Source organism: Cheilinus undulatus, linkage group 12 (genome assembly GCF_018320785.1).
Source record: "Cheilinus undulatus linkage group 12, ASM1832078v1, whole genome shotgun sequence".
NCBI lineage: Eukaryota > Metazoa > Chordata > Actinopteri > Labriformes > Labridae > Cheilinus > Cheilinus undulatus.
Window position 1 is genome coordinate 12,144,609 of NC_054876.1, and position 25,748 is coordinate 12,170,356.

The window sequence follows — 25,748 nt, forward strand, 5'->3', positions numbered from 1 at the left end:
CATAATCATCAAGATTTGAACAAACAAGGTTTGGAACATTTCACTTTGTATGAGGTGAATCAGGAATATATGGCAGTTTCCCACAGGAAAGAAATAAACTTTTACATGATATTCTATTTTCTGAGATGCACCTGCATTTCCCAATCCATCAACATGTAGCATTATTATTAGGGGTGACCCGGAATAGTCGGCGATTCGACGATTCGATTCGGAGGAGTCTGATTCAACTATGAACCTCATTGTTGAATGTTGTTATGTAACCAAGATCGTACCATTCTGACTACATGGAGCTGCTAAGCCTGGGTTTCTGTTAGCCGGCATTTGCCGGTCATTGGCCGGTAAAAAGGGCAGAAGTCCGGCAGAAAAAAATATAACCGGTCAAAATGTCCGGCAGAAAATATGCAAATGACCAGATAAGTAAATACTGAATACTTGCATATTATATTTTGTGTAACCTAGAAGATATGTTGCGAGAATGCGTTAATATAAACTAAAAGTTGCCTAATCTTACTACATCTACTCTCCTGTGGTGCTGGGGTTGTTTATCTCCTCAGACGGCAAGCACATGGCTAAATATGCATGCACGATGATGTCAAAGCAAATCTACCTCTCTGCACGTGCTCAGTATTGCTGGGGACTGTGCAGGGAAAGTTTGACCAGAGCTTTCTCGTAAAGCAGAATTTTAATCTAAGTGAGGTTTTCCTGGTTAACCAAAGGCTTAATATCATGAGCGGTATGGAGGGATTTTGTGTCATCGCTGCGAGTAATGAAGAGGCTGAAACAAAGGGAATTGTATAGCTGAGCGTCGTAAACACCGATGCAGAGGCAGAGAGAGAGAGAGAGAGGCTTATGCTGAGCAGAGTTGTAGTGGACTTCGATAAACTACCTATGACCAATCCTCATATAAAGTTGGATTGTAGTCAACACAGAATCACATTGTGCAGAATGGCATTGACTGCTTGGAGCTGATAACGAAGACTTTTTCTCTCTTCAACGTAGCTTGTTGTTAATGCTCGGGATGTCCTGGATAATTAGCAGAAGTAGTCTTGGATAAGCCGTTAACAAGAGGAGGACTGGACCGGACTATCAGCTGTGGAGCTTTTGTGTTTTCGGGACTAGTCCAAATAAACCAGGATGGTTGGATTTCCAGCTTTAGCAGAGGTTACAGTTACATCATCATGAGGACTGATATTAGCAACTGACAGTAAGACTCATTTTTCATTTGAAATGTAGAGTTCTAACACAGTGTCCAGTTGACAGAGCACTTTTGTTATGTGTTTGGATGCTTCGTTGTTGTCGGTGGAGGATGGTATTTGGCTGTTGTAAGCTGCTAAGTTATGGTAGCTGCTAATGTGCTAATAGACTAACAGTGCTAATGTGAAGCTAACTGTTGTTGTTTATGAGTTCAACATATATTGTGTAATTGACTGCGTGTGTAAGGAAAAGCACGCAGCGTTCATTTTGATACTTTAAACTACGTGCACAAAAAAAATAAGAGAGAGATTTATGTGTTTTGCTGCTGTTAATGCAGCAAAATAATGTTAAAGCAAATATTTGGTAGTTGTTCTAAATGGCCGGAATTCTTGAGGACTGCTGGTCATTTTGACCGGGGACAAAAAAGTCTAGCGGAAATGCTGTTCAACTATTAGTCGACTAAAGGCAAAATCTGACAAATCAGATTCAACTATGAAAATTCTTAGTCGAAGACACCTCTAATTATTATAAAAGTAAAAACTGGCATAGTGATGGACACTCTTATTTTGGCAGCCGTTTCTGAGTCATCCTTTTTACATCATGCATTGCCTCTTGAGACTCTAAATCGCCTGTAGATGTGAGCATGCCTGGTTTTCTGTCTCTCTGAGGGACCTCGTTGTTTGTCCCTGCTATTGACTGGTGACCAGTCCAGAGTGTACCCTGCCTCTCACCTAATGAGAGCTGGGACAGGCTCCAGGAACAGAATAAGCAGTGTAGAAAATGGATGGATTGCCTCCTGAGACCTTCCCCCTCTGTGTCTGACGGTAAATCTCCAGCTGTGAGCATCAGGCGTGCATGTATGAGATCAGCTAAAAGAACTTCTATATATGCATACAAACCTTAAACTTAGGAGTCCAGGTTAAATATAAAGCAGAATCACAAATGATTCACCACAAGTGTTACAACACAAGCACTTTTTACCTGTCTTGGAGCTTTGATTTTGTTTTATATGTCCCAACATATTCAAGGCAACTTTAAAATTGTTTTCTAATCCTTCATTTCCTTTGACAAAATCATTCATAAAAAAATATTTGCTCTATAATTAAATGCAAATACAGGTAACCTTGTGTATCCCGGTTTTGCATCTCATTTTTGCTCAGTGACTGTGTGACTGTTGAAGCCTGGAGGATACTGCAAACATGGATTGCTTCAAAACACCAACTGACACAAGAAAAAAGTTGGTGTGCCTTGAAGGCAGCGGCTGTGGAAAACATTACAAGAAAGCAATTTACTTTGGATCTGTTGTACAAGAGCACACTGGCCTGGGGATATGTCTGAGGGATTGAGCTGCTGTGCACCTCTCAGCTCATATGAACCTGCACGGTGAACAAAAATGAGAGTTTGTTTTGACAGTTTGTTTCACTGACGTCCTCCGTAACAAACAAAAGCTTTTAGCCCACGGCCGGATTTATTTAATATGTTACTGCTTAACTTTAATACATGCAAAGACCTTCTGAGCCTTTTTGTAGAAATTCTTCTTTAGTGTTTGATATGAATATTTAATGTTTTGTTCATTTTAAAGGAATGAAATATATGAAAATCACATTTCATGAATGAAAATTGTCTGCCAGAAGGAAGAGATGTGCTTTCTTAGTTTTTAAAAGTATTGTAAGAGGATTATTATTACTAACTTTGTGTTATGAGTATATGCTGGTTGTGTTTGTGGGATAATGCTGCCTGCAGGATAAGTGTCACTTGGAGTTTATTTTTTCTATTAAAGACTTAAAAACAAGACCCATAGATCATTTTTATAGAGCCTTGAAAGGCTCAATTTTCAAGAGAATAAAAAAAATCATTGAGTTAGGTCACTGTTAAACATGCTTTTACTCTCTTAACATTTTTCTACTAAGATGAATACACACAAAAGTCTGTTTCTATAGCATAAGGCCGGTTTTCCAACTAGCCTTTTTTCCATGTCAACTTCTATTCCACACTGCCACCAGCCATGTCATTTCAGCGTGAATGTTGTCACCGCCCTCTCACCTTTCAGACCCTCTCCTGACCTTGTGCTGCAAGTGAGCACGCTGTTAGCTCCTTTCAGCTTGAGTATAAAACATGTCAAAGTGATAGTGAATCATTGATTATCTCTTCTCTTTGATGCTGAGAAATAAGACAAACTCACAACCCTGTTAAGCCTGTGAGCCAGAGAGGTAGGTCTTCTTATAAACAGCCTCGATGAGCTAAATGATCCAAAGGAAAAACTGCCTTCTGTGTTTATTTGAGACTAAAGTGTGATAGTTGATTCAGAATGACTGACATTGTTGTTTCTCGAGCTAACAGGATGCTTACAGGCTAAATGTTACAGCAGACGTTGAGTGATTGCTAAACAGGCTGAAATGGGAATTTGCAAAATAAAAGGTGTGAAGAAACAGAGGTGTTGAAAACTGACAGTTAACAGATTCCTGAAAGACAAAACAGGATTAATTTTCAACAAATAAAATCTCACAGCACTGAGCAGTTACTTAAAATGAATGTTAAAAGCTCCACAAATGGCATGTCCTGTAGTGAAGAGTGTACAACTTATCTCAGTAAGCTTATCTTTTCCTGCACATGTACCAGTAGTTTTCAGTGATAAAAAGTCTCATCCTTCATAGTTCAACATTTCTATAATGCACTAAACAATAACAAACTTCTGTGAACAGTATATTGGACACCTACCTGTGACTAGTGTTAAACAGCATTACAGAAACAACTGATGTTGTTGTTATATGTCTTATTTGAATGAAAGAAATGTACTTCGGTTAACTCACGACAAACAAAACATCTTACAATGTCAAAGTAAAATTTATGAATTTCCAAGATAACCGAGAAGATGTATGCTGAAGCTAAAGATTATTTAAACCTACCCCTTTTATCTCACAAAGACATAGGCTAACCATCACATAAGTAAATTCTTAGCAAGAACAATGCTGATGCATTGTTATTTTTATCTATCACTGAAAAATCGCAAATAAATATATATTAACTAAAATTTTCAATGTTGTAATTCATAATTAAATGGCTTTTATACAGTCTTTTGACCCTGACCAGTGTACTGCTTGTTTTGACACTGCCCAACTGACTGACCATGAGATTTAACATTTGTTCGTATGTTTGGTTTTTCAAATATGAATATATTCCTCTCACATTGTACTGACTGTCCCTCATTCTAATCATCCTTTTAGCTTTACACATTATTTTTATTGTGCTGTGTTCTACAAAGTATGTAATTTAGTTTTATTTAGTTGAAAGCATAGAAAATCAGTCGGCTAATGATAGTGTTTTTTTTTAAATTGATGATTGGTATGGCTTACTTTGTAATAAAAAATAGAGTTTGTGTTTGTTTTATAAGTGTTTCCACAAACCTCTACACAGTGTGTCATATCTGGGACCGTGAGTGAGTAGTTAAGGGTGTATAAACTTGAATTCTGAGCTTTATAAAGAATGAGAATCAATCTTGACATTTTAGCTGCAACACAGTTTATTTGCGATTTCCAATTTAGTTTACTGTTAATTATTATACCTAAAAATGTATTTTCACAAAGTAGCAATTTCAACTTCATTTATCCTAATCTCATAATCAAGGTCTGACGCCCAATTTCCAAACATTATGCATTTTGTTTCACCAAGGTGAAGTGATAATTTATTGATATCAAACTGTATTTTGTTATTGGTAGTTCTTTATTCACTGGATCAGATGCTGAATACCCACTGCAAAAGCCTGTTGTGTCATCAGCAAATAATTAACACTTCAATGAATACAGAATGAAAAACAATATTTCAAGTACTGAAGCTTGTGGTACCCTACGTGTAACATTCAAAAGGTTTGAATTTGAGTTATTAACGTGTATGAACCCATGCCTGTCCTCCAAATTAGCCAATCATGAGCCGGTCCTCAGATACCATACCGCTGTATATGAGATAATAATAGTTTATGATCGATGTCAAATGCTTGTTGTAAATTAAGAAATATCCCTGTTCATTTCTCTCTGTAGCATTAGTAATTTGTTCACTAAAATATAGGCTATTAGTACAAGTGAAGTGGATCTGTTTTCCTGAATCCATATTAATGTTCACAGAGTATTAGAAAGTACAGAGTAGTAGAAAACTGGGATAACAGTGCGATGGGTCTATAATTTGAAAACATGTGTTTATCACCTCAATTGTGAAGTGGAATGACTATTCTCACTCCTTTAGGGAATTTCCCAGCCATGAGGGACTGATTACAGATATCGGTTAGTGGTGAAACAAAACAATAATTATTTTAACCAAGGACATATCATGACTATTCCAGTCTGCTGATTCTATATTTTTAGATTAATGCATAATATCATCAATTATTTGGTTTTGTAGGTCAAACCAAGGCATCAGTAGGGGTGAAAAAAATAAATCATTAGAGTCTCATGATTAACCATTAGGGAAATTTAAGAATAGATATTTTTTGGGCTGAATAATCATGATATTATATCTGTTGACACCCAACTGTTCACGTGATCTGAGAGCAGAAGGAAGAGAAAGTAGTAGACACATTATTTTGGGATCGCCTGAGTCTTTCAGAAAAGCTATTAGTTTGTTTTATTAGTTAGTTGTGTCGTCTCCATCAGCCTTCTGACTGAACCAGTGAATAAATGAAGAAAAATTTACCAATAGGAGAATTGGCCTTCTGTGGTTCCATCAGAACAGTGAGAAGATGACCAGTGGTGAGTTGTCATGTCTACTGCAACTTTATCAAGCTGACTGGCAAGCTAATTAGCAGGTGTGCACTATCGTATTGATCATCCAGTTTTTTAAGGAGAGCGCTTGAGGGTAAGCTGGCACCAACAAAGTAGATTGTGTTGTTTGGATCCAGATAACTGTGGCGATTCTCTCAGGTTAGTAAATGTGTTCGTAGCAGAGAGATAAGATGATTAATCTTAGCCATCACATGGTATGTTGCTCCATTTATCTTTTTGCAGAGCTGTTCCCAGTAAAGAGAAAGTGAAATCAGCAGCATGAAGGTACTCTGAATCTGAATGCCACTGCTGCACCCCAGTGTCATTTTCAGAATGTCCATGATGTTTGTTTAGAGTTTTATCAGCCCTTCTGGGTGCTACTACTCAAACATCTCATCCTGTACTGCTCATCAGGGTGCTGAATTTTGCTGCTCCAAGCAGCTAATCATATACTAAAAGGGGCAGGACTCCACACCCAGTTGACAAAGAAAACGAATGCTTGTCAGATGATGATCACAGAGAAATTGAAATTGTGGGATGATATTGCCTGAAGGTTTCAGCCAAGTACTGAAAGACATGATTAAGCAAAGACTGACATGAGATGTGCATCATTTTTGGAATAGCACTCATAATGTTCTACTTTCTACCATTACACTAATGTAGTTATTGTTTCAAAAGAGAAAGAAAATCACAGTAATCAGTCAAATTACAATTTATGTAGAATCACATTACTTCTGAAAAGCAATAGGATTTAAATTGCCCCCCCCCAATATCTTCCTTTCAGTCTGTCATAACCTGCTGAAAATTACTCAAAGGAGCTTGAATATGAAACAATTAAAGTGATTTTATTCTGTGTACTTATGAAACGCTGTAGGGCTCTCTATTCTAACAGTGTGAACATTTCCACAAAAAGTTGGTAATTCAAGTTCATATAGACATTCCTCACATAAATATATGACCTGCTAAAGTGTTCAAACTTAATTCATGTAACATGTGAATCTACTTGCTAATGAAAACTGTTGCACTTTAATCCAATTCATGAAAGTGTGCATGTGCTTTAAAATTTATGACACTGATTCAAGTGAGCTGCTGCAGTGACTCTCAATCTCTTCTGCACGTTTACTCTACACACAAAATCGACACAGAAATAGATTAAATGCAAATGAGTTCCCGTGTTGTTTGTGTCAATATGGACTGGTCTGGCTGGTTAGTCCTTACAGATCCACAATTAAACTGACCAAGTAATAGAAATGTCCCTGTTTACACACAACTGTCAAATACAGACCGGTATCCCTTAAACAAACCGAACTCTAAGCATATTTCATAACCTGTCTTGAGCTAATCTGTTCCTAAACGCTCAGTCTAGAACCAGGACTAATCTGTGTCTGGGATGCCGGCCTGTGAAATCCTGATCCTATTTAGAGGTGAGAAACACTTCTTAAGTATAATCTGGAGCTGCATAGATGTGAATTGAGCCTCATCACAAATACATCACACATTTATCTGATCTACTGTGGCATTTGAACATCTCTGCATATAAAATATACAGATTAACTATAAAAATATGTACGGTGTCATCTTCATGGTTTTATCTTCCTTCTATCACATTAGAAATGTAGGGAAGCAGACAAATCCCTCAAATAACTGGATTACATACAACAAACAATGTCTGAGATTCTAACATTATTTCATCAAACCGATGCATCTTGTCCTCGTATATTTATGTTGGGTTTTCAAAGTGAATCATGTTGTTGGATCATCAGAATGTGAATGTATATGGGTAAAAGAGCAGGAATATCCTGCTTGGTGCCTTCGCTGTCATCAGTGCCTGTAAAATGTGCAGAGTCTGCTGCAAGCCGAACAGATGAGACTTTCAATGAGAAAAAATAAAGCAACTCTAACATGTGCATTTCTAACTAAATAGCTGTAGCTGGTTGTGCTGCCGTTAGGAAGTCATTATTGCAAATTTCAGAAGTTTTCAATTGTTTCCATAGTCAAATGTAGTCCTCTGGTTTTTTCTAACAGTCATTAGGGCTTATTTGGGTCGCCTGGAGGGGGCTTCTGACTGGATAAATTCTCATTGGCCATTTTATTAGGGACAACTTACTAGGACAGGGTTGGACCCCTTTCTTCCTTAAGAACTGTCTAATTTCTTCGCTGCGTATATAAAAAGAGGTGCTGGAGACATTCTTCACAGATTTTGGTCCATATTGACAATATAGCATCACACAGTTGCAGCCTGTGCAGTGAAGCACTTCTATCACATCCTTAAAGACCCTGTAAAGTGAAAAGAAATCTGTATTTAAGTATGTTTTATGACAGTACTATGTAATTGTAATTTTATGCATTTTTTTTCTTGGCCGAAGAGGCTGGCATAACATAACAAATAAAGAAGGAAAATTGGCTACAAGAGAAGATCAGGAAGACCTATCAGCTTCTTCTCTCTACATATGCATTTTTTCAAAAGCCTCTGGATGTGAAAGCAGAGATGGTCAAAGAGGAAACAAAGTATGAGTTGCATTAATGTTAGTTAGAAAAAGGAAAATAAGTGAGGAAAACCTATATTTATAAATCTCAAAATTATGTTCGCTTTTATTGATGAACCAAACCTGTAACAAACTGTGACCCTAAAACCAAGGTACAAACTGAACCATGGCTTCCCGATATTTATCTGCAGCTGCTTGCTTGTTTCTGTTTGCCTAAATGCATTGGTTCCATCCATGTGATTGGCTGATTAGATATGCATGAACAAACAGCTGATCAAGACTACTTAGTAAGGACAGTGAGTTTCTGTGCAACATTGAAAAGTAAAGGAAACATTGACATAGAGCTGTTTTTTTACAATGGTATTTGGAAGATAGATGCCTGACAATGGGGAAAAAAATCATCAACTTTAATTGTTTCACTATTGTGATATTTTCTGCAGCTCTTATTCATTTAGAGACAAAGGAGTAAATAACGTATGCAGCACACATTTTGACAGGAGGAAACTTCACTGAAGGAGGCAGCATGTTGAATGTCAATAACAGATATGCTTATTTTTCTTGACATCCTGTTTTGATATTCTTGGAGCTGCTAAATTTATTTAATCAAGCCAGTTTTCTTTTGTTTCTGTAGTACTGAACTTCATACTTACACTTTGTGCTTCTTGTCATCTATATGTTGTTTTTACCATCACGTGGCTGAAGTCAGGTCCAATCAAAACAAATGTAATCATACTGCACATTTCATCTGACAGGCGTGTGCTGCAATGTCTTTATTTTCTTGCATATTTGCTTTGCCATCATAAGCCTGCAAACATTTTAGCCTGAAAATGAACTGAACAGAGAAGACCTGAGTTATCTACAGTTATTTATTTTATGTTGTCTGCAACTTACCATGCATTCCTACAAATAGACCAGAATAACTATGCACATTAATTCAGTTTTCCACTCCTTTTAAGACTTAAACATGACAATTTTCATCCTTCTAATTACTTTACTGGTTGCCAACCACATAAACATGTCATTTCACACCCCCTGTAGTCTGTGAGGCCTCCACCTACAAAAAGAAAATATACTGTGATAACTACCTCCCATTTGAGACCGGCTGTATGTTTGGCTTTCTTCTAGTTCTATGAATTCATGTTGACATAAAAAGAAAACCTTTCTTCAGCCTCTACATAACTTAATACATGAATGATAAAATCACACGAACAATCTAGATAGTTACTTATTGACCTACAAAGACCCACGTCAAAGCTGTAAACAAGCTCCTTAGGCTACAATAAACAACACAGCCTGCCGTATCCACATGCATGTTGACAGTTAAGAGAGTCCAACAAGTCTCATCTGTTCTTGGAGCATAAAAGGCACAGTTACCTCTAATGGATGTTACTGCCTATTAATCTAACAAGGGAAATAAAGAATTATGTAGATGACAATCAGGCTGAGATACTGTTATATTTCCTGCATTCTGACACTAGCTAACTAGCTGTGCTTACTGAAGGTCAATCACAGAAATACAGCTACAGAGACCACCGAATACCAGACTGGGACTGAAAACAAACAATTTAAGGTGTGAGGGCTTTTTATGGCAAGTTTGAGCTTCATACACAAAATCTTTAGTCTAAGAAGTGTAATTTTAAAACTGTTTGCACATTCATTAACCTTTAATATCATTAAGCTCTTAGAACAAGACTTGGTTGATGTTTAAGTTTAGTTGAACATGTTTTAAATAGCTTTTTCATGTTACATTGTAATTAAGTAACACCTAAAAATTAGGGATGTCCGATATTATCAGCCTCTTGATGTTATCGGCCGATAATAGCATAAAAATGTATTATCGGAAATTATCGGTATCGGATTTTCATTGACAAAAAAAAAAATATTTCAAAAAACTTTTACCCTGAGTTTAGATCAGCCAACATTTTTACTCCTTTGTTTACAATTACTAGTACTACTCTAGTCTGGACTGAAGCTGTTTGCCTTCAATGTTTTTGTTGTAGTTTTGCCATTTGTGAAGAAGTCAAAACTAAGTATTTTGCCCTAGTTGTAGTGGCCGGGTATTGTCAGGATTATCTCAGGGAGAGCATGATCCAAGCTGTTGTTTGAAGCATATAAAAAAATAAGAAAAAAGAAGCACTTTTCTTTTATAATAAATATGGCAGTGCCATGTTGGCACTTTTCTCCATGACTTAAGTTGAAGTTGTTTCTCATTTTTGCACAGGGAAATCAAATGTTTGCATTTGAAAGCCTTGTTGTTACATTTATGAATGCATCCAGTGGGGCATCACAATAAAGTGACTAAATTAGGCATAATGCGTTAATTTCACAACAGGGTATATGTGATGTTGTTACCTTACATTAGTTTTGGTGGAAAAAAACCCGCATATTATCGGTATCGGTTTATATCGGTATCGGGAATTAAGAGTTGGACAATATCGGTTATCGGTAAAAAAGCCAATATCGGACATCCCTACATAAAATGTAATTAAAAATGAAATGCTGCATGATATACTATATTGCAATATTACTTTAAACAGCAGGGATTCCATCTGAACAAGAGGGGTATCAGAAATGGAAGAGGCAGTTGAAGATTTTGATTTAGTCCTGGGCGATTAATAAAGCTCCACTTTCAATATGATTTTGGCTTCCAACAATAATAAAAACATGATCATCATATTTAGATTTTAGCCATAATTGAGAAGCCCTAGGTTGCACTTACCCTAAATTTCCACATATTCTGTCTGCCAAGCATTTTGTCTGTGCTGCACAGCCTGCATCAGATCATTCCCTTTCTAGTCAATCTCCGTGTTTCCGCAGAACTGTCTCTGGCATGCACCAGAAGTACCACTTTACTCTGTTTGAGATACACAGAGTCTATTTCAGCCTGCTGCCGTCAAGCATCAATCTGCACAGAGCAGATCAAAAAGGAACAAGAATGTCCAGAGTATCAGGGAAATTTCAAACTAAAATACAACAAACAGACCCCTGGTTGTACATCTGATTACTTTATCGAAATTATGTCACAAGAAGCCACAAGTCATCATTCCATCAGAGGGTCCCAAAGGTAATATGGCCCTATGACCGAAGAAAAGTTAATGATGAGGGTGGAAAACCACAAGATTGTTTATGAAACTACACATCAACCTTGGAAAAACAAAAAAAACCTTTTAAATACCTTACAAATTCATCCATGGTATGAGCAAAAAAAATCATGGAATAATATCACACTGGACAGGAATCAAACTCTGAGAGGCAAACAAAACCAGTCATTTGTGTGTTCACCTTTTTGAGTGATCTTCCAACTCCTACATAAACTTGGAGTTGTGCCCTGATCTTGTGTAACCTTACAGGTTGTGTGAGTCGGTTTGGCTGCAGGTGGAGTGATTAGCTCAGATGTAGCCACAGTAGCGCAGTTTTATGCTTTACCAGACAGACAAGACAGGGTTTTTTTGTCCTTCGTCATGGGTTTGATAGAGTTAGCTTGAGTCCTACTGTAAGCCAGTGTATACAATAGCTGCTATGGCTGAAGGGAGTAGCAGTAGAAAAAACGCAGTTTTATCAGAATTGTGCCACATATCCTTTTAAAATAAGAGCAATAAGCTACACCAGACTGGCCTTAGCACAATTTTATCCACATCATGCTCCAATACTTATGCTCCACTGCAGAATTTGCCTGTCAAACCGACGCTAAGTTCTGAGCTCCAATGTGCATGTGTACCACCTAATTCTGTCTTGTTGCCCTGACTGGCCCATCATGAATGAGACAGACAGAACGTCTAAAAATTTTTTGAGAAGTCCTGCCTTTCCCAAACATTTTCTATGGGAGCTTTCCTAGATGAATGTATAATATATCCATGCAATGTATATATGAAACAGACTGTCTGGCATGTCAGGTTAGATCTTGTGATCTTGTGTTTCCATCTGTGCAGTACTTCAGATACAGACTCAGAGGGTGAGGTTGTGTGCAGTCGGTCAGAGCAACACTGTGGCATGAACTGATAACCACAAACACAGAGTTAATTTAGTTTCTCCATAAAAAATAGAAACTCAAGCAAGTAAAAAAATATTGTTTTGTGGACCCAGTATCATGAGACTTAACTCCTCAAGTTGAGTGTATTGTCAAATTCTTAGGATAAAATCTTTTTCATTTAATGTCAATCTAACACACATTTTCTTTGAGGAAATTTTTGGGACTCTAAAAGTAAATACAGTGTGTTTTTATTTCTACATTTGCATAACATCGTCTTGATTTTATTTATGTGCTGTAAATTTGAATTTGATTGAATGTGTCCAAAAGTCAAGCAATAATCTGCTGATTAAAGGAGGAATATCTCAAAGAATTCTTGCAGCTTGTAATGCTAGAATTAACTTTCAAGACTGCTTACAAAAGCACAGTAAAAAAAAACAAAATAATAAACCTGATTGTTTTTTGCTGTATTGCAAAGAAATGTCCCAGTTTAAGTACATCTATGTGACTATTATGATCTTTCAGGCACTGGAGGAAAACTGTTTAAAGAAGGAAATGATTAATGATCTCTTTATAAAAGGACACCACTCATTACTGATAACCTATACTTGCTTTTAACAGGAGCAGCCATTGAGTAGAAGAGTTAAGTGTTTTAGTGTAAACTCAATGACAGAGTCAACAGTCTGTTGTGCAGGGTGCTGTGGCTGCAGCTGATAAATGTGGCCATATTTAACGATAATGCTGATACTAGAGTCTGCTGCATTGATAGTGAATGTTTGCTGCACACTTGTTAACAGCAGGGCACTCCAATTTATAGCCAAGCTCTCCCACCATGGAGCACAGACAAAGCACACACGCTTTATGTTCACTGCTGCAGTGTGCATCCAGGCAGTATTTTAAAGTCCTATTGAAGTGATTCAAAGCAGAATAGCACAGGCCTGTGTTTAAAGGTGTGAGCTATGGCCATGAAGCGATGTATATTATCACCCTCCACAGTCATCTATAATTGAATAAAATAAACTGTTTGTTCAGTCACACCAGACTCTTGGCAAAAGCCACAAGAGAAGAAAGTTCACCTGATAATAGTGTTTCTGGCAAACGCTGCCCATCATCAAGTGCTAAAAGGACACTTCAGCTCACCAGAGTCCTTTATGAGGATATAAGTCATTTCAACACCCCAGCCCAGGTTCATCATTCATATCCAGTGTTGGACTGCATTTTTGTATCTGGGGTTTTATACTTGCAATTACCTGCAATAGTAGTCTCCTAAGCACCCAAACTTAGTTATCTGAAAATCTTTTTTCTTTTTGTTTTCTCACTGAAGTCCTGACCGTGTTGACTCTACCTCTGCTGGGATTTCTTGTCATTGGCAGACTGGAACTGCAATCCCAGTCCACCTCAATCCTAAAGTTGAAAGGTTACTGGGCTGAAATGCTGTATAAATTATTTAACTGGTTGAATGACTACAAAGACAAATAAAAGGTAAGTGAATGGTGTTCATGTGATTTGTCAATGTAACATTCTATCCATCTGGAAATGAAGTTTTTGGCCTTCCTGCCACATCAGGAGTAACTTTAGGACTGTATCAGGCCAGTATCAGTGTAAAGTGTGTAAAGTTTACCTATGCTGTCAAAAAGGCATCCCTACATGCAAATGAGTCTGACATCTGAAGATTTAACTAACAACCAAAACAAATTGTTTATGAAAACTGTTTATTGTAACATATAACATATTTATAATAGGTTAGATTATGCATTTTGGTAAATGTTCTTAATGATGATTGATTGTTCTCCACTGACTTTATCTACTCATTTTCTCTCTTCCATTCACACACATGCAGGTCTCTGTTTTCCCTGTTGTCTCTATGCCCGTGTGATCATTTGTCAACACTCCTACGTTTATAAAAGTTGAAGAGTTTCTGTCGTAATCTGCACGTTGACTAGGTTTATTTACGAGCATAAATATCGGCAATAGCGTCAGGCGCTATTAGAAACATGCACGCGAGGAATAAAAGGACAAAAGGGATCGTCCACCAGTTTATTGATCCCTGATGATTGAATGTTAAAATATTAAAATGATCATCAGGTGACCCACGGAAGGGCCACTCAGTCATTGTCTGTACAGGAACTGATCACCTCCGTTATTCACAGCACACCTGCCCCCACACACCTGTGAGAGGCCGTGCGTATTTCTGCCTGCCGTGGTGAGAAGACCAGGAGGGAGCTGGTGTGGACATGAACCCACTGTCGCTGATTCTAACCTGGGGCCTCATTTATCAACCGTGTGTAGAAAAGGTTCTAAATTCTGTCGTGCGAATGAAACTTAGAATGTGCACAAGTACAAAAAAATTCGTAATTATCAAATGTGTGGACACCTGTCGTACGCACACTAGTAAGTAATCTGTGATGATAAATCTCACCTGTTTGTAACTACCATGTTTGTGCATGGTTGGAGTAATTTGCATTCAGAAACGCCTCCAATTGACCATATATGGTAGCAACAATCCCTTTTATACTGCGTGAATGGACCAAGCAACAACGTTTAACATGGACATAGTTGCATTGCAGATTATTTGTGTATTGACTGAATGAAATCCTTTCCTGTTCACGTAACTGAATTCGTTGTGTGATGGCGCTTTTATTGCAATGTGGGTGCAATCTATGGCTCCAATTATGTTTGGGAATCCGGCGATAGCGTGAAATCCTTGTTTAATTTCGGCTTGTAGGTGTTGTCTGTATGGGAACTGGATGTAATCTGGGGCCAGAGAAATTACTGCATCCAACACTGCTGGCATGACTCTGCTTGGTGTTGGTTGCGAAATGCTGCATATGTCTCCAATCTCTCGCTGAAATGTTCTGGTGGCCAAAAATCCCAGGGTGGACAGGAGCTGGATGTGCACTGGGATGGCTTTGGTGAGTTTTGTCTCTCGTTCCAACACTGGCTGTAAATCACGGCATAAATCTATCAAAATGTTTTTGGGGAAGCGGTACCTGCTGAGAAGACACTCTGTGCTCTCACTGAACAGATCAGCACGCTCTTTGAAAACCCGCTCCCTGCGGAGCGCACGGTTCTCCAAATCCTCCAAAAGCGCAAGATAAGCCATGGTCCTTGTATTTCAAGTTTTCTTTTCAGGTTGTCCTGTCACAGCTGTCTTCTATAGCTTGTCACACCTACCGTTCAAATTGTCCGCTAAATTACTAATTGACATTTTTTCTAATTAGAGGAAACAGGGAACATGTGTGAAGTTGAGTTTTTCACTGTTCTACCACTAGATTTTGTGTGTATGCATGGTCAGAGTTGTGCTTGAATTTACGCACGTTCCTAAGCACAAGTACAAGTTGATAAATTCCATACTTGCGTGGGAATGTTCTTACGCACAGATCTGTGCCTACGCACGGTTGATAAATGAGGCCCCAGGTTTCCCACCGGTTTGTCAGTTTGCAGTGTTTTATACGGGAGATTTTCCTGCATTACAAGTGTCAGACTTGTAGCGAGAATTTAATAAATTGTGCGCAATTGCTGCAATCTCGCGCCGAAATTCAGCGCTTGTGTAACTATCTCAGAGTTTAAACAAGTGGGACATCGGTTTATACACAACTTCAGAGGATTAATCAGTTGGAGGACTCTCTCATGATACTGAGTGACCGCAGCTCTGACACAGAGAGGAGAGGGCGGGGCTCTCAGTGAGCGGTTTGCTCAGCTCTGTTCATGTAGTCAGAGGGAATCAGCAGAGAACCAGGACTTAGAATTAAATACATTAATATTAACAGGATAAAAAAAACTTTGGGCTATTTAGTTTGTTTAATAAAAGGACCAAGTAAAAACCTGCTCTATAGGAAAGTTATTCTTAAATGACTTCCATTGTGATCTGGCGTTATATAGAAAAAAACAAATAAAATTGACTCGACGTTCAAGGGGGACAGGGGGTGCCATTGGTAGGGCGGGGCGCCCTCCCAATAGAATGGTAGGGGAAACACTATAGCAAAACTAACACAGAAAAATAATAGACACATAAAACACAATGGATATATAAGAAAAAACTGCCCACTTGAGCATTATGCTGCTCTGCTCTTCATAGACATCAGGGTTTCAGATGCAGAGATAAAGTCTGAAGTAAATGAAGAGTGTTTGGTGTTCTTGATAGTTTTTAGCTTCAGATTAAAAACAAAAAGGCAATCGATTTGATTCTGCGAGAGCGGCATCAACAACATCAAAAAGAGACCCTTGCACTTCTTGTGTCAAATCTTCAACTCAAATGGAAAACCGTGTCCTCTTAAAATTAAATACAAAATGCTCAGTCACTGGGCTGTATAAAAATATTCTAACCACTGTACCATATCTCCATTTTTTTCTTTAACAATAGTCAAACAAAGCCAGAAAGAAAAATAATACACTCATATATCTGTAACAATAAACCGACCACATCCTGCTCCGACCATCAGATCCGTACCACATAGCGTCTGTGATTCGATTTGTTTGTTTGCCATGCCCTGGCCACATCCATTAACTCAAATGAAAATGCATCCGGAGATTGATCAGGCAGGGATCTGTCAGTGTGATGGCTTTTGTTCCACATGTAGAAAAACTGTATCAGACATCTGTGTTGTCAGAAGTGGGGCATCCTCTCATCAGTCATCAGACATGAACTCTTCACCCCCCGCAGGGCTCTCTCTCACTGGGTGATGTCTGCTCGCCTGTGGTTTTGATACTTGGGTGATCTCTGCAGCTGCATGACTGTATCATTTTTCACCAAAGATCTTTTTATTAGAAGTAGATTGGTTTACTGCAGTAGCTTTGTATAATTTGGTGTGAAAGTTAATTTAATATTTGTCTTTGTAGTAGGCAGCAAAGCTTCCTGTTGTTAAGTTGGTGCAAGGGTGCAGGCAGTCTCGTGGTTACATCTGTGCACCTCCTACACAGAGGCTGTTGTCCTTGAGGGGGCAGCCTGTGCCTCCTTTGTCTCGTCACCAACCCCCCCTCAAGATTTTAACTTCTACTGTCCTTTCTGAAAAAATAAGATGCATATTTTCTTTCTATAAAAGAAGATTATGACCTGAAAATGTTATTATTTTGTGTGCATATTCTTTAATGTTAAACTTTATGTTAATGATGAAAAACTGTTAATCAACTCCATATATACATACATATATATATATATATATGTGTATATATATATATACATATATGTATATATATATATATACATATATATACATACATATATATATATATATATATATGTATATATATATATAAAAACTGCACCATCTCTCATTTTAAGTCAAACTAATCTCCACCAGAGCATTTTATAAGAGAGCCTTTACTTCCTGTTTTCTTACTTTGAATGGTTGGAGTGTTTAAATGTTTGTTAAAGAAGGCACATTTTGAATTTAAATTGGCACCAGATTTTTACATTTATACATTTCAGAAAGTTTTAACACTAATTATACCTGGTTGTTTAATCTAACTTAATAAATCAAATTATAGAAACAGAGACGTTTGCTGCTTACTCTCTTCAGCATTATTATCTCTGACCCCTCAAATTATCCTGAATTATCCATCAAATAACAACAGTCAGTGACTGTTTCATTCATCTATAGCTTACTGTCTGCCTCTCTTCTTCCCACTGCCTCAATGAATGCCATTTATAGTAAAAAAAAAAATCATATCATGCTTTATATCCATTAATCATCAGTATTGATCTATAATATTTTTTTTAATTACCAGCCACATGGTGAGGTTTCAACATTCAAGGTAAGAATATTTCTGTGTAGCTGATGCTGTTAAAGTCATATAAGTTTCCATGGAAGCATAAAAGTTAAGACACCTGACTTTTATTTAGGTTGTCTTTTTAAATGCAGTCATTAAAGGTCTGGTTTAGTGTTACTTTGTCACATTATTAGTTAAAGTCGTATATTTATTTCAATATCATTTTGTCTGTAATGTTATTGTCATACTAGGGATGGGGATTGTTAATTTTTTATCGATACTGATTCCCTTATCAATACTCCTTACTGATCCGAGTCCTTATTGATAATTTTCTGTAGTTTGGTGTAAAAACAAAATGGAGACAAATATTTGCACTCGAGTGGTCTAAGCTGAGAAGCGCTTGAGTTAAAAGCTATAATTAAAAGTTATAATTCATCTATTTTATATCCCTCAAATAAAACACATTCTTCATATTCACAACCCTATTTATTAAGGTTTCTGATCCAAAACTAAATTTTCCCATTTTTATGTGACATGGAACACATCGTAACATATTGAATACAGTTGTCTAATTTACTGAGGTTACCTGAACGCATCATATTTTCCATCTTTCAGCTTTTAAGTTCGCTAATTAACTCTAATTCTGCCGATTCCACTGCAGATTTCTACTCTGGATTAATACTTTTGACAAAAAGGACTTGCTCAGAGTTTTGGAACACTATCATCATTTATCTGAGCAGCTGAAGAAGAAAATTGTTCTGAAGTAGCTTAAGTGAGGGATATGAGAGCCTGTAACTCCCAGTGCAGACGGATATGTTTGCATGCGACTCGCAGGCAGCATCTTTTTTCCTCAAGCTGACAGCTGAAGGTATCACACTGATCTAATGTGATGCACAATATTGATTTGTTTTTAGTTTATGTTCCCTTTGTAAGAACTGATGTCTTTTTTACACCAGTAGTATCTTAAAATGAGGTTATGTCACAGAGCCTGTGAGACTCGATAGCAGTATTGATAAGCCAAAACGTTCTTGATTTTCGGGTATTTCAAAAACAAAGAACTGAGTCCTTATGGACCCGGGTTTCAGTCCCCATCCGTGTGTTTACTGATGGGTTTTTTTTTTTTTTTCAGTTTTGTGAGTTTCAGACACTGGACTCAAGTCAATTTATGTCAAAATAATCTGGCAGTAAAGATGCAATACAAATTTTAGGTAGTAATAAAACAATATGCTGTTGTCCTGTATAAAATGCAACACTGATAGCACTTTATAAAATCATTTTTTATACTTAGAATAAATGAAGGATTTAAAATAAAGCATTGCAATTAGGGATGCACAGATACCACATTCTCCAGACCAAGTACAAACACTTAAATTCATTTACTCAAATTATTTTCAAAGTTCATTTGATTTTCATCAGATGTTCCTCACTCCTTCACTAGACAATTTATCAGTGCATAGTTCTAATTCTCCTCTACTTTTGTCATCCTGATTTATTTCAAAATATTACCAAACTGCAGACATGGCTCTGACTTTGACTACTGTGGCGACCCTACTATTTGCTAGTTGTTTGTGTGTGCTTTCAGGTACCAGTGGGTGTTGTCTGGCAGATGATCATGGTCACATGACAGATTGAGAACACATTCTCATCTCTGTGAGAGCAGGCTTGTCGTCTTTGTTGGGAGACGAGGAAAAGGAGAGGCTGAAAGATTCTGATCCCCCAGCTCAGCGCCAAGAAATTTTTGTCATCGGCTCTGTGACACTACATACTCACATAATGGAAAGGCTAACAACATGCTTTAAAATGGTATCAAGTACAGTATCTGCAGTGTTTTATGAGTACCAGTACTTAGGCTTGGTATCGGCCCTGATACCTGATACTGGTACCGGTATCTCTGCATCCCTACTTGTAATCTATAATTTCTAAATTGGTCTAAATGTCAAAGACTGCATCTGTTTTTTTAAATTGTTTTGCAAATTGTCTTTACATCCCTGTGGGATACTAGTGAATCATTTTGTCAGTGTTAATTAATTCTTCCAGCAAACAGGCAGTTGTATAATGACACCACAGGAAAACAACACAAATACGTGGTTATATCCTTTTAGAAACACTCAGGTGAAGTGGTTGATTGTGCTGATTACTAAAGTACTGAACAAACAAACTACAGTGACACTTGTCTTTGCACAGCCTCTGAGATATGCTCGTAATTATGAACTTCTCACTCTCAGTTCCTGATTCACTAATTAAGAACAGAGCTGATGTGTTAACACACTTCAAAGGAGACAGGAAAGGGATCTTTATGGTACTTGTGCGATGTTTTGATCTCAGCTATCTAGCTGCCTTTAAGGGATTACAGATGGTACCACACCCATACTGTAAACCACCATGTGAGGTCATAGGATGAGTCAATACCATTACACTCACACACCCGCATGGAGAGGAACTTCACCATCAAATATCAGATCTTTCTTTTCTAAAAACATTCTTCTACAGTAGTCATCATCAAGTCTGCAAACATCACATTAACAGCTTCCCTGCTCCACATTTTTCTGATCACATACAGTCAAGCGTCTCACTCTCTTACTCGCAGAGCTGCCCTGCTGATAAACTCTTTCATGTGCCAACAGTACAATAAAAATGGTAGAACAATCTGATAACATTTACTTCCTGTCTTCAGCTCTTCCTTTTTTTAACTCTTAAGGTTATTTTCTCAATTTCCTCTCCTAATCACGCTGTATGCCACAAACAAAAAAAAACAACAAAAAATGAAAAACAAAAAAAAAACATGAAGAACACCTGCTGTGGATTACCCAAACCTTGTACACTTCCAGATACTTAGAACACCCTGGTTGCAACTCTAAGTCACTTCCTCATCACAGTGAGGCATTTGTCAGTGTCCACTATCTATCATGCAACCAGTAATAACCGGAATGCATAAATATAACATGTTCTTCATATGTCAAGAGAGCGACACATACATAGCATTGCAGCTAGCACTGACCTATTGCCATGACCCGTGGTGAGCAGCCATGTACGGTGAAGGTCAGCTGAGCAGGAGGCGTGAAAGGAAACCATGCAGGTACAGCATGTTCTCATGGCAGAGAGTGAACAGAGAAGGCCTCTGTGCTGCTCTGAACTGTAACATCTGATACAAACTGCACAAAATTACAACACAAAGATGTCCACATGCAGGTCTAATTCTCATGTTTCATATCTGTCACAATATAAGCTTACTGCCTGTAAAGCTGTACAGACAACACTGCACCTTTATAGCTTTAGATCTGTTCCTAATAGTACCTCCTGCAGTCATACACAGCAACAATGGCATGGGTTTGAATCAGAGGACACCCAGCTCCTGTTGCATAGCTCCGGGGGTTTAACCTGAAACAACAACTCTTCTTCTGTTGCAGTACTCTCTTTCCAAACAATGATGTCCTGTAACCAGTGTAGTACTTTCAGTTCTTCAAAAACTCGGTTACTTTAATTATTTTGATTCTGTCACGGTGTTGAATACATTTAAATGAATGAAATACTCATAAATGTAATGCATGCACTGCTTCCTCAATTTCTGCACTGATTCTAATAATTGAGCTATGTTGGAACTATGCTGGCAAGTTTTACTTGTTTGATTTTAATTGTATGACTCACCTACATTTCAGTTTGTACTCAGGGCATTAACATCTGCCCTACTGAACAATTCAAAAATCAACTTACTCCATCATTTCAGAGGAAAATCTGTTCAATCTCCCAGTATGTCCTTTCATTGTCATCAGGGTTTCTCCTGCATTTAAAAACTGACGGTGCCCCCCAGGCACCTAATTCTATACCAGCACAGCCCTCATCAGAGTTAGACATGCCTTTTTCATTATGGTTGCACACAATAATAGACATGATATTGACAGACAGATACTTGCTTAGAAAGTTAAATATATCTGACTACATATAAGCAGTTTATTCAATCATTTATCTGCCTTAAATACTGGGAAGACATAAGTTCTTTGCAGATGATGTCACGCAGCAGCAGAGAAAGCCTCTTGGGTGGTGAGAAGTGGTTTCTACATAGAGAAACTACCAAAAGGCTATGTTTTGAGCATTCAAAGTGTGAAAACTAGGCCCGTTAATATAAATGCGTTAATGCTCGTGATTAATCTGGAAAGCTTAACGCATTACAAAAATAATAATGCAATTTAATCATATGACTAAGTTTGACAACTTCCTCCCGTAGTACTCCTGCGTGGATGTTTACGTCCCTGGCCTGAAAAGGTTAAAGGCGGGTCAAACCCAGCCAGCAGTGATGAGTGAGGAGACAGACCCAGGTCTGCTTCATGGGAAGTTTCTATTTAAAAAGCAACCTGATGGAAGTCTGGATAAAAGTGATGAACTGAAGCACAACGAGTCTGAAGTCCCAACTCCGGGGAAAACATATCTTTGCTAATGTTAGCAAAGACGCTGACAACAACACAGGATCAAGCCATGACAGCTAATGTCGCTAATGTTAGCAAAGATGCTAACAACAACACAGGATCAAGCCATAACGCCAAGCTACACCGGTGTAGTCCAGCAGACCCGGATTTGTCCCAAAAACCACAGCATCTAAGCTTACTAATGCGATTGCTAATAGGTCGCCAGAGACTGCAGACCATCAACATCACTGTTGACAAGGGGCTTCAAGACATCATCCAGGTCACCTCAGATGACCCGTACCACAGACCACCTACGCAAACTACTGTCACAGGAATCTGTGTACTATAATGACAGCTTAAAAGGCAACCACATTGGAGCAGCTGGCCCGAGCTACATTTATGACATTGACAAGAGACCACTGGACATCAGTCAGCAAACACAGCTACCTCGGGGTAACAGCACACCTGATCATTCACTTTACAGCAGGAAACTCTAGTTTCCCTTTATCGGGCTAAAGGATGCTAGACGCCAGGAGGTCTGCAGGACCGAGTTGTTTTATCATATATCAGCAAACATCCAATATCGGGCATCCCTAGTTTTCATGAAAACCATCTTCCAAAAGGAGCACTGGATGAATTTGACAAACCTAACTGCAAAACACCATATGTGGTCGTGCATTTGTTTGCATATCCAAACAGAATTGTCTTCTCTCAATTGCACTTTTATCAGCATTCCTGAAGTTGCTTGTAAAAGTGTTTGGCTAAGTCAGCAGGCACATAAGACATGCGCATGTACACAGGGCTGGTAATGAACTTTATCATATACCTGCCACTGAGACTGGCAGAGTCAAATATCTACCAGTCACAAATGTTTTACCAGTCACTCTATTTTAACAAGCAGCATTATTTCATGAGGTATAATACAAAAATCAAGGCTTTAAATACTCAGGTTATAGGCTATTTAATAAGAGGGAGATATTGCACAAATAACTCAAACTGTCTCTCATTCTGAAATACTTAAGCATGCATGCTGTGCTTCCTACAGGGACACTGTAAATTCAGTGATTTTCTTGCATTAAAGTTTTAGACTCACTTGAATTAAATATTTTTTGTGCATGTTCTGCAGTCACAAGACAAAATTCGGGCTTTGTTTAACTTTCTTGGACCTGACACTGCTCAAAAATACCCATGCAATTTCCCACCCAGATGTACACAGTAAGAAAGGTATGGTATCAATCATTGCAATTTTATGCAATATATGAAAAGTATGCATTCCTGCAATCTACGCACATTTTGTTTCACTTTATGCACAGCCCTGAAATGTATTAAACCAAATATTTATGATCAGACCCTTGATAAGCATCCGTTTTGGTATTTTTGTGCATGTCCTTTCTCTTTGCAGCCAGATAAGAAATGAACCAAGACAAAAGTTGGACCTGATGTTTAAACTGTACAAAGTTAACACAAGCAGGATGTTTGCTGTAGAGCTCAAATAAAAAGCACTTACAAGGAAAAATTAAGTGTGTAGTCCACCTTCTGTTTCACAAAACTGCAAGTGTCAGTACAAATAATTGACAATCATTCGTATGTGTGTCCAAACTTACTATACTTTGTTGATTTTTGATGCCTTTTGAGTACAACATGTTAAAATTATCCAATCTCTGATATTTTAATAATTTACAGTGCTGGGATAAGCATGAACCTACAAGAAACTGCATGTATTTCAACAAGTAGGTGCAAAACAGAGGACTGCATTTATTAAAGAATTGCAGACAAACTTCTACAAACTATTTAACTTAAATTAGAACATTTCCAACATTTGGTACTTTAACAATCCATATGCTTTGTGCAATTAAGAGAGTGCAGAAGTTTGAAAACAATAGCCTACCTAATTTTGGGTTCATATGACTTTAAATTTTGTTAAAGTGGTGTCAGAACAGTCAACAATAGGTTGGATTTTACTAGTATCATAATTAAAGTTTAAAATTCAAGCATCAACACTAAATGGGAGGAAAAGGGTGCAAAGTCAAATCGCATACATTATGTACATTTCAGCATACTAGAACTTTGTCTTCCAAAACACAAGTTGCTTGGTTGTTTCTCTTCAAACATTTCACACACACATCAGTCTTACCAACTGGCATTCTTACCTGAATCATGGTCACGACATGGCAGGGATTCAGCAGGTATATCACAGTCTTGGTCGCAAACTTGAAACCAACCTCCACTCCAAAAGTCATGCAGAGAGCCACCAGCAACAGGTTCTTGCCCAGACTATCCTCCTTTACCCTTGTGTAGTCTTTCCCCACCACCTTGAGCTCTTTGGAGAGGTTAATTTTCTTCAGCGCCAAGCCGATCTCCAGGAGGGAGAGGAGGACGATGAACAGACTCTCGCTGATGCGCTGCTGGGGCGCGAGGAAGGCGGCACACTCGGGGCCCCCATTACCCTCAAACTTCGGGTCTACCCCTCCGTAGACCCAGTCCAACAAACTGTATATGTTATATCTGGACATATTCCTCTTCTCGTGTTGGAAAAGATACGAACAAGATGGAATAAAAGACGTCACACCGACTTCTTGGCGAAACATGAACTGCAAGATTTCCCTTTCGTGGCTTGTCTCGTGGCTGAGAGGTAGACATGTATCCACCGCCGTGGAGTGTTTGAGCTAAAGACACGAGAATACCTCACCCTGAGGCGGAGGAGGAACTTCAGCTAGCAGCAGGAGGCAGCTGTAGTCAGGACTACCAGTACAAGCTGCTGGTTGAAGTGGGAAGTGGCCAACCTCCCTCCTCCCTCACGTCCCTCATACACTTACAAACTATGCTAACAGGCTTTTACATTCAATTTGGCTTCGGCATCCCTAAATACATTAAATAATACCTGTTTAGCACGCGTAGTCATACGAAGCTAACCAGGCGGCACCTTGCTGACTACTGAGCAAGCATGTGCTAGCAAAAGCACAGGCACAGGTTAGATAAGGTTAGCTAGCTTAGCTACCAAGCTAAACGTACCTTGCCGAACTGAAGCGGCATTCCGTTTAAATTTTATGCCCTGGGTTTAGCTTGTTAGGATGTTCACAACTGTCATTGGGCTGTATCGTAGTATATTTATTCCTATATTTAGCTAAAAAAGGAATCAGACTACGTTTTAAATGCAATAAGCTCGATAGACACGTCCAAAAAGTAAGGTAAGCAGGCTAATGTCCCCGCTTGCAGTCTTCCTTGTTAATTACAAACTTCA

General features: G+C 38.2%; 1 protein-coding gene across 1 annotated transcript in view; it reads right to left on the bottom strand.

Moving 5' to 3' along the window:
* The window catches only part of LOC121519291 (transmembrane protein 164), a 46,813-nt gene extending 21,298 nt beyond the window's left edge, over positions 1–25,515 (bottom strand). Inside the window, exon 1 of the mRNA XM_041802168.1 lies at positions 24,658–25,515. Coding sequence (XP_041658102.1) covers positions 24,658–25,095 — 438 coding nt within the window. The 5' untranslated portion in view covers positions 25,096–25,515. The remainder of the gene's footprint in view (positions 1–24,657) is intronic.
* Positions 25,516–25,748: the final 233 nt, after the last annotated feature.